Below are 12,343 nucleotides of genomic sequence, written 5' to 3' on the forward strand. Positions count from 1 at the left end.
TAAGACAAAGGTGCTTTTCTACTGCGTGAAAACCCTTTCTTTTTTATTCACAGATGAAGATATCACATGCAAACGATTCATGCCTTCATTACACTAGATTTTAAAAATAAATATAAATCACTACTATCACAAATGAATTCAACGTTGATTGTTAAATATGATATAATAGAGAAACTGACAACGAATAACCATACATATTGTTGGTGTTATTTGGAATACACAATATATTTATTTTTTTGAGATGAAAAAAATACATATTGTGTATTTTTACATACATTTTTATTTATGTTTTGCTTTAAAATACCAATAATGTCCTATATTTGACCCATGTTTCACATGCGCTAATAAGGATAATAAGGATAGTGTTTTTGGACAATAAACGCCTTAATTGAAACCTGGAATGCACTTAATGAATTACTTTTTCCCACCAGGAACTGATCAATGTGCCTGATCAGCAACACGACTTGCAATTCCTTGAAAATTATGAAGGTACATACATTATAGTACAATGGTCCATTATCCACTCGGTTATATTTAAGTAGATTTCAAGACAATGAAATGAAACTGGATCGTTCGACTTAGTCATTTCTGTGTTGGAAAGCATATTTAAGCAGCTGGGTCACGTTTTCAAACTCCCAAGCAATATATAAGCCAGCGCTAATACATAATAAAACAATGTGTTTTATGGATACTATTACATAATACTATATTTCATTTTATGTGGATAGGATGGGCGCGCGAGTAATATGGGCGAATCTATCTGGTTAGCGTGCCAATTAACTCTGTTAATCAGCAGTACGAAGGAGTACCCCCATAGCACTTATGGCATATCTAGAAAGCTATTCCCAAATTAGTTTATATAAGCCTACTATTTGTATGCCTCTACCCCCGTATAACGCAGACATATTAATCGCACCGTACTTCTTAATCACAGAACACTTTGCATTGTGTGAATCGCACACATGAATCGCAGTGGTATTACTGAATTTATATATATATATATATATATATATATATATATATATATATATATATATATATATATATATATATATATTTATTTATTTATTTTAATTCAGTAATACCACTGAATACCGACGTATTCTAGAAAATGCGAACAGTTTCTTTCTTTCCAAGATTAGTTCAGACGTGTAGTGATATGTCTCAAGATTTTATTTCTAACGTTTCTATGAAGAGAATGATCGCGTGGATTCACTGCTGCGTAAATCCAGATTGTATTTGCGCTTTCAAATAAAAAGTGTAAAATTATGCCAAGCAAGGATAATAAAATAAGAACGTAAACATATAAAGCTCGTGAAAATGACAAATGGCAACTCCAGATGGCTTTAATGACTTGACAATTCGTTAAATTCATATATAGCATAAACTTAGCTCATTTGCAAACTTCTGTTTAATTGTAACTGGGAAGAATTTAAATCAGGGTACCTATTCCTCCTTCAAAACGTGAAGCAATAAAGAATTAATGGTTTAGAGTGAAATAGAAATCAGATTCAAAAGATCTAATTTTAGTCTGGAACGCCTATGATTGCGCCATTTCCAAAATGAAAACAGAAGCCAATTAGGTAATTGCAGAGCTCAAGGCATTTGATACGTGACGTTGATATTTTCTAGAACATTTAAGATGCACGCATCAAAATAATGATAATACATTGTACTGCATCAAATTAGTTGTTAAACGACTAGTTTTAGTTTTTTAAGCATTCATTCTGTTAGCCCTCACGTGATGAACAAGTGCCGAGCCCACAAAGTTAACACAGTTGACTGCGGCCTACATAAATGCCTACACCTGCCGAGTGATCCAATATCTAAAAGGAAAAATCCCTGTAAATTAACATAGATTTAATTTGTATGCTTTACTTCCACTTAACAATTACTGGATTAGAGTTGAGCCTGAGCAACAAAAAAAAAATAACTATATGCCCATTTATTTTTTTCTATTTGTAACAAGTAGAATGTATATAATTGAAAAGGTCTCTAGCAAATTTGGGATTTGATTTGGACCTGATTTGCAAACTGTAGGCCTAATTTTATAAACAATGGCCATATTCGTATCCCCTGTGCGCTGTACAAGCTGGTTACTATAATGCAAGTTTTGTACAAACGAATTAAGAAAACATATGTTCAAAAGACACTGAGTTATAGCTCGCAAAAGACTGACTATGCAATGCACTTTTCTCACCTCTTCTTGGAAGATCCAAAGGCATATTTTCTGGAACAATGTCTCCCGCTACTCCAAAATGCCTTCACAGGAAAGTGCTGTTGGGAGTCCAGTCGGTAAGCATTTGGTAAATCCCTGCATGGCCCTGGAATCTCTCATTTATGCAAATACATAAAAACCCTAGGGATGAGGCCAAGTTCTATGATTAAAAAGATTTCTGTAAATATTTCGTCTAGAATAAATAACTTTGTTCAAAGTTCTAAAAAATATTGTGTTATTCAATGGCACATGCCACATATTTACACTACAGAGTAAACATGCTCTCTCTCTGAATTCAAGATTTAATGAAAATTGGCGTAGTTGCAGGATCTCCCGTAGCCAAGTAGTTAACTCTAATTCGAAACACTTCTCCCTGAAATTAAAGATCTTAAAAAACTATTTCATCTCATGTGGCTGAAAATTATAGCTACAGCTTTGACCTATATATATTTTTAGAATCACAATAAGAACATGGCTGAGTTCTTGCTCGCACTCTGATGTCAGGCCTAGCAATGCAAATCAATGAGAAAGAATTGCAAAGTTTTGAATCAAAATATACGCGAAGAAAGTCAGTGTAGACCAAGCCAAAATCATATTTTACTAACGCTTTGTACGAATAAACAGGTAAGGATCGGAATTGGAATAGTAAGTAACAGAAAGTTGGCTATAGGCCTACCTGTAAACTAGGAATTGGGAGTACGCCTCCTAAATGTGATTGTGAAAAAAGTATTTAATTGAAAACCCATTGGGAAGCCACTTGAGAAAATCAAGAAACACTGGTACAATCGCATTTCCGTTTTTGCCGTCGCAAAAAATGATTAGATAGATTAGATGGTAAGACAAAAGGTTGCATAAATAACAACAAGAAATAAATACTTGTTCGAAAGTGTCAATAAAGTTTAGAACAGAAAAGTTTTATAATGGAATCGTCGACCAAAACTGTACGGGTTTGGCTCCAGTATTCTTCCTGTGGCACGTAGTTGCAGGTCTCACTGGTTCATCCTCAACAACGCTACCATACCGAAGCACATGCTCGATATGAATCAACTGACCTTTTCATCATTATTCTTTCTAAACGGGGCTCTTGAAAACAGATAACAGACATGCTTCAATTTATAACATGCCACAGCGTAGGCCTATTTATGAAATTATGGCGGCAGGTATCTCTTCAGGAAATAACCTATTAAATGGATAGGACGAATATAGTGAAGATATGGTGAGGTAATGATGGTAATATCGTTTAGTTCCTGCAGATATAGCCTGCAAATACTATAGTCTGTTTAAACTGTAGTTATGGGTGAACGTGTTTTGACATGAATGTGGTGGGAAAACACGATTTAAATATCTTAATTACTATTCCACAAGTAGTTGCTACTTCAAACAGCACGCAATTTTCAAAATGATCTTCCAAGAAAAAAAATATAGCCTATAACTACCGTCCACTGGACTTAATTAGTAGGCTAATGCCAGTCGGTATGTCTTCAACTTTTTGGCTGGACCGCAACATGGGGCCAGCCCTATAAACGCGAATGTCTGTGACTGACTGAGTGATGAAGTTACACCGCGCATGTCTGTGACTGAGTGATGATGTTACACCATTGGTCAGCCGGTTCGGTCCAGCCATATACTAGGTTTTGACCTGGTCTTGTTTAAATAAAACAAAATTAACTGTTTTAGTTTTTAGTTTATGGAAGTAGGCCTATATGCAATGACTTAGGAAAAAGGCACCAACTGATCTATTTTCTTCAGCCAAATGCTGAAATACTTGTGCCAGACAAGTTTACAGTGTAAAATACAATGGGCAGTCTGGTTTATCTGCTTTGTCGTTTTTATAATTCGGTGAGAAATGTGTGTTCCACGAGGTTTTCTATATATAGCTTGCAAAATCGCGTGCCCAAAAACAGCGTATAGGTATCATCATTTCAACCGTTTTGTATTTTGCATGGATTTTTAATTTGCAATGGCCAGTTCGTGGAAAATACAGGCTGGGCCTACACTTGGCACTGGCTGCATTCATTTTAATGGTATGGTCGGCCAGCTGTGCTGGTTCTGTTGTTCCTCTGTCTATATTTAGCGCATGGGGTATATTTTTGGTAGCATTTAACAAGTGCCCCGAAAAGTGATCTGACGATTTTATGTTACCAAGTAAAGGGACAGGCCTACGATCCACTAAGTTAATCGTGGACATCTACGCTTTTGACTTACATTGCAATACAGTGAAAAGTGTGACAAATTATATTCAGACAGAAGAAAGACATTGTTCTCCTGTCGACACTACATAAACCTGTTTTGTTGCTTTCGAACATTTTAAGTATATACGTACATTTTAACAGGAAAAAACGTGGTCTCTTTAATTGAATATTACTATATTTTTATTGCTGATGAAAAAGGTAAGTTCTGGCTCATCAGCTCTATCAGTTATTCTACTAATAAACGTTTTATAATTTAAGAGAGTATAAAGAGCATACAGGAAAAATAGAAAAATCGTTAAAACCCTGGTTGTGACCTCAACATATTAAAGCATAAAGGCATGACAAATTACTTAACCCTTTAAGGTGTGATATCATAAATATATGATTACAATGTTCTTAACTGAACATTCTAATGCTGATGTTACAGTCACTACTGGTAACTGTAAGCAATGAGTCTATTAGAAAACTGACTTAGAATTTTTTTTTAATTCAAAACCTACTCTTCAAAGGGTTAAATGAAAGAAGTCACCCATGCTTAATTAAATATACTGCACTATTCCTCTAAACAGTCCAGGGTGTTGTTCATTTATGGCAAATAACATTATAGAAAATAAAAGAACAAATATCTGTTAATGAAAACATATTTAATAATATTCAATCATTTCTTCAAAAAGACATAGAAAGAGACTAGGAACAAAGCGTGTTTAAATGGAAGTCAATAGCATCCTTGAATGGAAAGAAAGAGTTGACCTACTGACCAGTGTTTCTGTCCCCTCCTTTCAAAATGGTTAGGGGAAAACCAGTTCATCGCGCCAAGCTGTAGGAACCCTTGGTTGTGTGGAACTGACTTTGAAGAAAAAAAAGTGATATAATGTATAACACATTCTACCACATATGGTAGGCCTATAATAGTCTTTAGTGCCAAACTGCTGACTTTCATGGATATACCCATCCAAAAATACTTTGATACATCCTAGAGGCAATAGTCAGTTCGCATTGGGGAAAACGGATGTGCACCACATCTATTCCTCTTGATTGACATCAGAATGGGATGAGGAGGAGCCATCTGACTGACGGTCGGTGTCTCGTGACCTTTCCTGTTCTGAGAGCTGCTCGCTTGTGGGAATTGAATTTTTCTTCGGTCGCCCTTTAGGTTTTGTTGGCGACTCCAGTCCGCCACCTTGTAAGACCTGAAAATTTAAAGTGTTATACGTAGTCAGAAAACCAAAATCCCACTATTGTACCCAATATGAAATATTTGAAGTAAAACGTTCCCGAACCCCACGGCCTGTATCATATATCCACATGCATACCCCGTGATTATATGTTTATAGCTGCACCTTCTTCATCATTAACTGGGTCATTGAAGATCGCTGCATAGGTTGGGTATAATTTGTATGAACGATTATCGATACATTTAAGAATGGATGTGGAAAAATACTTACAATTTTTTTCCACTTCATTCTTCTGTTCTGATACCATGTTTTTACTTGCAGTTGACTAAGGCCCAGTGATTCTGCGAGGTCTATTCTGTAGGGAGAAAAACAAATTATTTATTTTCAATGTTACGTGCCAATGCGTAACAACGCGTCGTAAATATCTCATTAAGAGCAAATTGATTTCGTTACTAAGTTCATTACAACTAAAAGGATATGACCTAAGGTAGCCTACATTTCTTGTGTCATCAAAAAGCAAAATTGCCAGATAGAGCCTACGCAATACCTGTCAGGCGTTGACAGGTACTTTTGCTTCTCAAATCTTTTCTCCAGGCCCATGAGCTGCAATTCAGTAAAGACAGTTCGGCTTCTCCTGCCCTTCTTTGATTTGTTCCCTCCGTCTCCCCCGGGGTCCAGTTTACTGCGAAGGTGGAGGTCCAGCGGCAGGTGATGAGAAGCGGAGCCGACTTGCAGACCCGACGCCCCGGATAGGAGAGCAGAACCCAAAGGCGCGCCGAGTGAACATGACAGTGGTGACATTGGAAACTTAAGGATACTTGTCTGATCGGCCTTCAAGACTGAAAATAATGATATATAAAATTAGTTTTCAAATAATCACAATGAATGTGAAGATAATGTTTTTTTTTGTGTGTTTTTTTTTACACAATTAAGTAGCTATAGCTCATACTGGAAGTAAATAATTTACAATAAATCCAAAGTTCTTTGAAAACCGTATTGCGATTGAGTTAAAGCCCAATGTTAAAGCGTTTGTTTATAAAAGCTTAATGAACTTAATTACGATTTCATGTAGCCTATAACGTAGCCTATCAACTGCAATTTCGGAGAAACAGAAACGCAATTGAAACCCTACATGAAAACATGGAAATTCTTATCCTGTCAACTTAACCATTTATTAGATATGTCACGAAAACGCTCATATACAAAGTTCGTCTTTTACCATTAACGTTTTTCCCTCCGGAAACACTAAATTATCTGCCAGACCACAGTATTCATTAATGTGTTTTTATTAATATATAATTAATTGAGTGCTAATATTTGTGCAACAGATAACTCCAGGCATATTACCCGAAAGCAGTTTGGCAGCCAATTTCGGAGCACAAATAACGCATTTAATAACGGATTCAATTGATGAAAACTTTCTAAAAGCTGAAAACTTGAAACGGCAGAATTAAGAAGTCCTTTCATAGATCACATGCAGTATTTTTCATTTCAACACAGGCCCGAAGTTGCAACCAGCTAGCCCGCAACAGGGATAGAAGGTCCCAGTTCTTAACTTTCAGTTTATTCATCGTTAAATGAGCAGAGTACATTTCTAGAAAATAGAATTGTGATTGTTTGCATCTTACATTTAGCTGAAAATATTGATAAAATGGGAGGTAAGTGCGAGTAGGCTATGAAGTATATATTTATGCATGAAATAGCCTATGCGATATGTATTGCACCAAAATTGCCAGATATTCGTGCCTCCTTCGGCACTTAGGAACAAAGGTTGTTATTGAAAAAAATGGGTAAGGGGAAGAAAATGTTTTACATCTGTTATCGAAATAACAGTGGCCCTATTCATGCACACGAAAATGTGTTTGGTGACCTGGGTGAATTATACGCGATTACAAAACTTTTCTTCGTATAGGCTACTGCTTTTCATTATCAACACATTAATATCGCAGTAAAACGCCTATTTGCAAGCATATTAAAATCGAGGTTTATTAAAGCAAGCGTGATTTATGATAAAACTACACCACGGATCAGCGGAGCAGTTGGGTCTTTTGAGGAGCAGGGAGTTAAAATCCGCTGCCGAAGGAGTTTAATGCAACAAGAAAAAAACTATTCTAAATCTAATATTGACTTTATTTATTGTGCTAATTTTGTCAAGCTGTTTTCAAGCCACGATAAGAACGATAACACTTGAACTTTTGGCAGTATACACCGGAGTGCACAATTTCACAGCTGTTCGCTACCTGACAAATAGCCTGCCCACTGCAAATCATTTTGGGTCCATCTTACCTAAATGATTGTGGTAGGGCCGTGCCGATAAAAGAGCTTGTACTCCAAACTTGAGTAGCTCCCCTGCCGGGGTAGACACCTTGGGGTCTGGGTGGTCAGTCAGAATCTCCTCGATCATGAAACTCCTGTATCGGTGTGATCGGTTGTCCTGATGAACATCTGGCGGATAGTAATGGGCTCCAATCTCCAGTGGATGCTGCATTATTTTACCAATATGAACAACAGAATCCAAACAAGAAATGCAACGAACTCTTAGTTCTTGAGACCACTCAGCATCTGACAGTAATAACTGGACTTAAAGACGCGCTGTGCCATTCACAGTTTTCAAAACGTGCGTCTTATCCTTTTTGGGTGGCCGAAGGAAAACATCCTCAAACGGGATAAAGAAAATAGTTTCTGGAAAAGTAACTAGTAAAATCCGAGTGTTTGTATCCGATCACGAGGTCTCTTCTTATGGGTTTGCTGCCTTACAGTAGATATGTCCTTCGCTGAAGTAGTACACAGAAATATACAACTCCGTCCAAATGACTCGATGAGAAAGTCTAATCTCCGCCCAGTTGAGACTAAAACAGCCTATTACTGTTCTTAACCAATATGGCCTTACCTATGTGTTCACTATGAATGTCCTTGGTTTATACGAGGCCTCGTGCAGGATGCTCCTCCTACAATTTACGCATACGTAGTTACAGTTCACCAAGGCATTTGATTTTACGCTACAAAACAAATTCGGCAATTAATTTGTTTTATTTTTATCGCCCATTTAAAGACATATGGCGTCACTACAGTGAAATGCGTACATGTACTCTTTGGTAAAACAAAAATCAGTTTAAAATAAAAGTTTATCAGAGTATTTGGAAGTGCGCACGGCCGATGATATCCAGGCAACTTCAACGCATGATACAACACGACACGGCATGCCAGTGTGTTCGTATACGACATCTCTAAACCAAACAGCTATGCCCTTAAAACAGTCCCATACATAGAATATAAAGGTTCAATTCTTAAATTTCATGTACAATTGAATTTTATTACTTAATTGAAATGCCTATTGAATATGGCATATTATGTTAGCCACGATAACCAGCAAAGTCGATTGTTTTTTTTTAAGCGGTCAGGACAGTAGGCTAATATCAGGCATAATTATTTAGGCCTATTTAAATTTTACTTACGATAGGCCTATGATGTATCACTTTCCAACAAGTGTGCATTATTTTGTGTTGTGTAGTGTTTTTTTAATTTTATTTTTTAAATCATATATGCTTTGGAATCCCTGCGCAAAAACACGCACCACACGTCCACAAGTAGGCTATATTAGTCAATTTGAAACAGCTAGCGCCATACCTGTTTCAAAATTTTCTGCCAACTTCTGGTTTATTTAATTAGCACTAACATTAATGCAATCTGACATTTTGGCGACATTTCTTGATAAGTGCATGAATGACAGCCGAACATTGTTCTTGTGTGCCAATATGAAACACTTTACTGTGATCTAATTTACGTGTGACCAAGTTTAGGTGAGAAATAGCTCATTTAGCCAATTGGTGGAAACAAAAGCCTGCATACACACTGGCCCTCCATGATCGGAATTGCCTACCCCTGCTATGTAGTATGCTGTCTTCTACCCACAGTACTATGCTGCTGTCGAACGTTTTAATAATTCAATTAATTAGTAATGACAAGTGCGTAAAAACCTCCTGAATTGTGGGGATGGAGATATGCTATTACAATACATAGGCCTGTCCATTGTCCACGTTTTCATTCTGTTGGATACGTTTCCCGATCAAAATACGTGTTTGTGAGAAATTAATTAAAGGCCTTAAATGCACAACCCGGTGCATTTATTTTCGTGTTCCTTAGAATACGTTTTATTAAGAACCAGCAGTCGTACCTTCTGTACAGATTTAAGACCGAAATATGGCTGTGCGCGGCCGTTTGGACAGGAAGCCTATAAATCCCTATGTAATGCCGCTTGGTAAATATTTGGCGTTCGTTGCTGATGTGGCCACTGGGAGGCTCTCTTTCCCCTGGAACCAGTAGAAGTCATATTTACAAAAATAGCTGTACGAAGGTTATGATCATAATTCAAATTCCCAATACGTTATTGTAGCAATCGTCTAGCAGATAAAATTTAATTAAAGGTAAATACATAATGAGCATACATTTTGGCTCTGATTTCTCAGGTTTGAGCATGGTTACTTGCACTGCAGAACGTAACATGAACTAAACAAGCATACTTTCAAGAGGCATAGGACTTTGTTGAATAGTGGGGAAATCTACTTCTGAAGGGCCAGTATGTATGAAGGGTTTTGTTTCAACCAATTACACCAGTGGTAACCAACCCTGTTCCTGGAGATCTACCACCCTGTAGGTTTTCATTCTAACCCATACAAAGCAAACCTTATTCAACAGCTAGATATCTTGTTGAGCTGCTAATTAGTAGAGTCAGGTTTGCCAAATTAGGGTTGAGATGAAAACATACAGGATGGTAGATCTCCAGGAACAGGGTTGGTTACCACTGAATTACATTGATTCACTTAGCCGTATCCAACACCTTAAGTGTGCACTTAAACATTTTTATCACAGTAAAACGTCTTACACAGAGACACAAGAGCAGTCATTAACTGGCAATTACTAAATTTAGCTAAATGTCAGATCATGTAAATGAGTCGACTAATAAAATCAGTGGCGTCAAACTCTGGTCCTGGAAGACCAGCCAGTTAAGGCCTTGGGAAGAAGATCTGTGGACTCTTTAGCCAATCAATGACTTCAATTAATAACTTTTGCTGAAACACACTGAAACCACCGACACACGGCAGCTGTCCAGTACTGCAGTTTTACATTCCTGAAGAAGATTAGCCACTTGGTATAGCCAAAAGCAAGGTCCCCCTAGGAGGAGTTAAGTACAGTCCTACCTTACACAATGAAATTGTTGGCCAGTTTTGTAACTTGTTAAACAGTATACACAATAACAAAATAAATGCATCAAAATATAGGCGAGTGACACAAAATATTTGAATAACTGACATTTTCTGAGTTGTTCAGACTTGAGTATGAAGATAAATTGGAAGACACTGCAGTTTTAAAACACTGGAATTGCACATGTCTCAGTATGGCTATCTAATAACTGATCTATAAAAGGGTACTAAACATTTAAATATTTAATTTAGAATAGTTAAACAATTTTCATTTTGTATAAACTAATTAGTAAACTGGGCAGATTAATTATAGCCACACTGTGGTTGTTTGAAAACTTGGAATGAGAAAGTTTTGCTAGTGTCATAATTATACAACATAATTATTAACAATCCATTAGGAGTTCACTGGTATGAGAAATGAACAGTGATTACTATGTAAGATTTTATTTTTTCATCAAAGGTAAAACATACAGCTACATTGCATTCAGTCCTGAGTTGGGAAAATGTATATAAGTATGTTCTACAATTGTATTACATTCTTAAGGAGTTGATATATGCTGTCATTAAAACTACAGCTATAAATGTCTTCCACTGTGATTCTGCTTGCTTTTTAGTCTGAGTCAAGATCAAAATTATAGCTCCACTAGCCTTTTCAGAAATAGCACCCAGTGCAGCTTTCCAGCTGTAAGTATATAATTTACATGCAAATCTGTATTCAACTGAGTTGTAGCCAAATGCAAGCCTACTAAAATGAAGCAACATCAGGGCCCCTTATCTGGCCCATGATTACATGCTACAACATGTTATTATCTTTTTTAAAGCTATCCAAAATGTGCTTTTTACTTCAGATTCCAGTGTGATCAGGAAATTAGACCCTCGTTATTATACGGAATATAATAAATGTTTCCATGTCTGGTTGAGTGTGTGTGCAGAAGTCTGTCAAAAGCCATTACATGAAGGCTAATGGGCTGCATATGCAAGCAAAAGCAGAAACCTCCCATCATTTTTGGAGCAGCTACGGCTTGTGCATAAGTTAAGAGCTCTCAAATGCAGCATTGTACAGGTATGTGGGTGGCAGGCATCACCCGGTTTGTACTGTGTCCAATACACACTGCATATGGTTGTAATTGGAGACGGCTTACTTGCCACTGACAGAAAAATTCCTTTAGGGCATTTGAACAGGGAAATCAGGAAGTACAACCTCTAATTTATTATATACCTGTATTGGATATTCAGTAAATGAAGGCAGCTCTGTAATTCGGAGGGAACAGTGACATCACACATTATCAAAGCCTATATGGTTATCAAACATATTGAGTAGTCCCAGTACAGTACATGACTCCTGCACAAGAATTCCATAAGTACATCACATTCAATCCAGCTGACACCTTAGTGCCAGGGACAGAAAGGAGGAGGGAATAGTTAAGTATTGGTAGAATAAAGAATACAGGGAATTTCCGTGACCATGGTTGTTTAATCAGTGAATATAAACTGCACCAGTGTTCTCTCACTCCATCACATGTGCCTGAATGCAAGGGAATAAGTCAGATTAACAGA

General features: G+C 36.9%; 1 protein-coding gene across 1 annotated transcript; it reads right to left on the reverse strand.

The window, feature by feature from the left end:
- Positions 1-5,035: 5,035 nt before the first annotated feature.
- Positions 5,036-8,479, reverse strand: barx1 (BARX homeobox 1). The gene is made up of 4 exons (XM_064305890.1): positions 7,872-8,479; positions 6,133-6,424; positions 5,856-5,940; positions 5,036-5,600 (listed from the first exon to the last, which is right to left on the reverse strand). The coding sequence occupies exons 1-4, from the start codon at positions 8,071-8,073 to the stop codon at positions 5,433-5,435; spliced, it is 747 nt and encodes a 248-aa protein (XP_064161960.1). The 5' UTR covers positions 8,074-8,479; the 3' UTR covers positions 5,036-5,432.
- Positions 8,480-12,343: the final 3,864 nt, after the last annotated feature.

Source organism: Anguilla rostrata, chromosome 13 (assembly GCF_018555375.3).
Source record: "Anguilla rostrata isolate EN2019 chromosome 13, ASM1855537v3, whole genome shotgun sequence".
NCBI classification, from domain to species: domain Eukaryota; kingdom Metazoa; phylum Chordata; class Actinopteri; order Anguilliformes; family Anguillidae; genus Anguilla; species Anguilla rostrata.

Excerpts from the sequence above, each read along its gene's own strand:
- barx1 (XM_064305890.1), bottom strand. The coding sequence starts at position 8,073 with ATGCAGCATCCACTGGAGATTGGAGCCCATTACTATCCGCCAGATGTT. Across the intron at positions 6,425-7,871 it reads GCCCTACCACAATCATTTAG|TCTTGAAGGCCGATCAGACA; the intron begins GTAAGATGGACC and ends CATTATTTTCAG. Across the intron at positions 5,601-5,855 it reads GAATGAAGTGGAAAAAAATT|GTCTTACAAGGTGGCGGACT; the intron begins GTAAGTATTTTT and ends TTAAATTTTCAG.